The sequence below is a fragment of the Diospyros lotus genome, chromosome 11 (assembly GCF_014633365.1).
Source record: "Diospyros lotus cultivar Yz01 chromosome 11, ASM1463336v1, whole genome shotgun sequence".
Lineage (NCBI taxonomy): Eukaryota > Viridiplantae > Streptophyta > Magnoliopsida > Ericales > Ebenaceae > Diospyros > Diospyros lotus.
In genome coordinates, this window is record NC_068348.1 from 8,881,885 (window position 1) to 8,886,043 (window position 4,159).

At 45.6% G+C, this 4,159-nt stretch overlaps 1 protein-coding gene across 1 annotated transcript; it reads right to left on the bottom strand.

The window, feature by feature from the left end:
- Nucleotides 1-566: 566 nt before the first annotated feature.
- On the bottom strand, nucleotides 567-1,907 carry LOC127812709 (uncharacterized). The gene is made up of 2 exons (XM_052353230.1): nucleotides 1,254-1,907; nucleotides 567-1,184 (listed from the first exon to the last, which is right to left on the bottom strand). The coding sequence occupies exons 1-2, from the start codon at nucleotides 1,905-1,907 to the stop codon at nucleotides 567-569; spliced, it is 1,272 nt and encodes a 423-aa protein (XP_052209190.1).
- Nucleotides 1,908-4,159: the final 2,252 nt, after the last annotated feature.

Sequence of the window (4,159 nt, forward strand, 5' to 3'; positions counted from 1 at the left end):
CAAGTCTTACTCATCATCTCTCATTGCAATGTCTGCAGCACACAAGTGTTGGTCCCATCATCTTTTGTATCTTATAAGGTCCTTCCCAATTCGGTCTGACTTTTCCTTATTTCCCGGTGGGCATTTGTAATTACTGTTTTCCTGAGCACCAAATCTCCTTCTTGGAACATTCGAGGTCGGACCTTTGCATTATAATAGATGGCGATTCTCCTCTGATACGCTACCAGCTGCACAGCTACCTTCTCTCTCAGCTCATTTATCATATCCAGGTTTTCCCTCAAATTGTCTGAATTTCCCTCATTGAAAGCCATAACTAGAGGTAAGGCGAGGTCTGTTTCCACTGGAATAAGGGTATCTTTCCCATATACAAAGCTGAAAGGTGTTTCCCCCATAGACATGAGACTGGTTGTGTGATATGCCCACAAAATGCTAGGGAGTTCATTAGCCCATCTGCCTTTAGCTCGTTCTAATCAGGTTTTCAACCCATGGAGGATAGTTTTATTGCTTGCCTCTGCCTGTCTGTTGGCCTGTGGATATGCCACGAACCCCATCCTCAAACTAATCCCCTACCTCTGGAAAAAGGCCCAGAAAGCTTCAGAATCAAATTGCGTTCCATGATCCGTGTTGAGAATACGGGGTATACCGAAGCGACATATTATATCCTTCCACACCATCCCCTCTACTCTTTTCTTGGTTATGGTTGCTAGTTGTTCAGCTTCGACCCATTTTGTGAAGTAGTCCGTGGCCACCAATAAGAGTTTCCTTTGTGCCGACGCCATAGGAAATGGACCCAAAATGTCTAACCCCCATTGTCCAAATGGCAACGGCTGACATATCGACTGGATAGACGAAGGGGGTCGTACTGTCAAAGGGGCATGTTTTTGGCATTTATCACATGTCCGCACTTTTTGGGCTGCGTCTTGCTTCAGGGTGGGCCAAAAGAAACCAGCTCGCAGGATCTTTCCAACCAACGCTCTAGTGCCGAGGTACTCACCGCAGTCTCCTTCCAGAGCTTGTTCTGCCTCTTGGGTCCCTAAGCACTTGAGTAATGGCACAGAATACCCTCTCTTATATAGCTCTTGGCCAATGACTATAAAATGAGCTGCATTGGTCTTCAGCCTCTTGGCCTCCGAGGGTGTTGCTGGAAGCTCTTGATTAAGCAGATATTTCAGTACTGGTGCTCTCTAGTCATCAACCATATCAATGCAGTGAACAGTTTCTTCACCTTCCTCTACACTTGGTCGTTGTAGGACCTCCATGTGAATCAATTGTCCCGGGGTGTCTCGAGCGGAGGCCAACTTGGACAGTGCGTCAGCGTGCTGGTCGAGAGACCTGTTGATCTGAATAAGTTCAAAGCATTCAAACCTGGGAGCAAGCTCCTTCACCTTCTGTAGATAACGGGCCAAGAGCGATTCCCTTACTCCAAAAGTGTCTTGGAACTGTTGTACTACCAATTGCAAATCGCTGTGGGCGATCAGGCTTTTTACCTCCAATTTTTCAGCCAATTTCATTCCAGTTAACAATGCTTCATACTTTGTCGTATTGTTTGAGCTAGGGAAGATGAAGCATAGGGAATACTCTAACACTTCCTTCTCGGGGGAGATTAATACCACTCCTGCCCTACTTCCATTGGCATTAGACGCTCCATCCACGAACAACATCCATGCTTCCATGCAAACTTCTTCTGCCACTGGTGAGTGAGTGCATTCCACTATGAAGTCTGCCAATGCCTGCCTCTTTATTGCCTTTCTGGGCTCAAAGAAGATATCGTATTCACTAAGTTCAACTGCCCACTTGGTTAGCCTTCTTGAACACTCTGGTTTCTGTAGAATCTGTCTTAACGGCTGATCTGTCAACACTGTTATGGCATGGGCTTGAACGTAGGGTCTTAATTTTCTCGTTGCCATTTCCAGGGCCAAAGCTATCCTTTCAGCATGGGGGTATCGTGTCTCTGCTCCCTGTAACACTTTTCTTACATAGTATATCGGGCTTTCAATCTGGCCAAGTTGTCTAATGAGGACTGCACTCACCGCCTGATGGCTGACTCCAAGATACAGGTATAACTTTTCTCTGACTTTCGGTCGTTTCAATAGGGGAATCTCCTTGAGGTATGCTTTCAATTCTTAGAAGGCCTTCTCGCATTAAGGAGTCCACTGAAAACTTTTGCCCCCTTTAAAGCCTTGCAGAAAGGGAGGTTGCGCTCAGCTTGTTTCGAGAGAAATCTGCCCAATACCGTCAAACGACCATTCAACCTTCGAACTTCTTTTATTGAGGAGGGGGATTGCATGTCAATTATCGCTTGCACCTTTTCAGGGTTAGCTTCTATCCTTCTGTGAGTAATCATGTATCCCAAGAATTTTTCCAACTTTACTCCGAATGTACCCTTGTCCAAATTCATGTGCATGTTATTCTTCCTAAATATCGCGAAAACCTTCTCAAGTTAGCTGGCGTGTGACACACCTTGTCTGCTCTTTACTATCATGTCGTCCACATATGCCTCCGTCACCCTCCTAGTAGGTCTTTGAATATCTTGTTAACCATCCTCTGATATGTGGCCCCCGCATTCTTTAAGCCGAAAGGCATCATCTGGTAACAGTACGTCCCTTTTTTCTGTTATAAAAGCCGTTTTCTCAGCGTCGGGCGGATACATACTGATCTGGTGGTAACCTGAGAATGCATCCAAGTAGCTCAATATAGCATATCCAGAGGTATCATCAACTAATCTATCTATTCGAGGGAACGGGTAGGAATCTTTCGGACATGCCTTGCTCAAGTTGGTAAAATCAATGCACATTCGCCATTTCCTGTTGGCCTTAGGTACCATCACAATATTTGCCAGCCATTCGGGGTATTGGACCTCCCTAATGAATCCTTCTTCCAGGAGTTTATCCACTTCTTCTTCCATATGTCTCATTCTCTCTAGGGCGATATGTCTCTTTTTTTGCTTGACTAACCGAGCTTCTGAACGGACATTTAGGCGATGGGATATGATTTCGGGGATGATCCCAGGCATGTCGGCAGGCGTCTAGGCGAATATGTCCGCATAAGAGCGTAGACATTTGATGACCTCCTATTTCTCTTGAATCTCTAGTTGGCTTCCCACACGTACCTAACGGCTTTCATCATCAGGGTTTAGAGGGATAGTTTCAAGCGGTTCCATCGGCTGAGGCTTGTTGGCCTTAAGAGTTTGCTCATCAATTAGTAAGGTCTTTTCAGTCATTGCTTTTCCTTTTTCCTTGGCACCTCGTGTGGAGCTCACATAACATACCTTGGCTTATTTTTTATTACCTCTTACCTGCCCAACCCCCTGTGGAGTAGGGAATTTCATTAGAAAATACCCTAGAGAAACGGAGGCTCTTATAGAATTAATGAGCGAACGTCCCAAGATCACATTGTAGGCCGAGGAGAAAGTCCTGACTACCATAAAGTTCACCTGCTGAGTGATAACTTGAGGCAGTCTCTGAGTGTAATAGGCAACTAAACCGATCCGACCACTGGCACCATTTCTCCCGTGAAGTTATACAGGGGGGAAGTGACTGTCTTCAATCGATCATGGGCGACGTGCATCTTCTCGAAGCAATTCTAATACAAGAGGTTTACAGAGCTTTCGTTATCTACCAATATTCTTTCAATCAGGTGCTTGGCAATGATAGCAGAGATAACCAAAGGGTCATCGTGGGGGAGCAACACACTCCCTTGATCTTCAGGTGCAAAAATAAGGGGGTCTTCGTCTTCTTGAATCTTTTCCACCGAATGAACGTGCAGCGCATGGCGTGCATATGCCTTCCTGGAAGATGAGGAATCTCTCGCCAAGTTTTCTCCTCCTGAGATTACGTGTATCCTCTCCATAACAAGTTCATTTTCGTCTTCCTCTACACCAGGCCTTGCTTCCTCCCTCCTCTGATTGTTTCTCTCCCCTTCTTTTTATCGAGGTGATTGGTTTTCTCTTCTACTTGGGGCATCATTCCTCGAACGTGGGGGCCTTCCCTAACTATCTCTTCTAGGCTCCTCTCTCCGACCTTGTTGGTTTTTTGGCTTATCCAGTATGAATCAATCTAGCTTCCTTTCTCTGATTAGCTGTTCAATTTGGTTTCGTAGTTCCGGGCACTATTCTATGGTATGCCCTGGGGATTCGTGAAATTTGAAGAAAGAATCCATG

Excerpts from the sequence above, each read along its gene's own strand:
- LOC127812709 (XM_052353230.1), bottom strand. The coding sequence starts at position 1,907 with ATGGCAACGAGAAAATTAAGACCCTACGTTCAAGCCCATGCCATAACA. Across the intron at positions 1,185-1,253 it reads GACAATTGATTCACATGGAG|AGAGCACCAGTACTGAAATA; the intron begins GTCCTACAACGA and ends GTTGATGACTAG.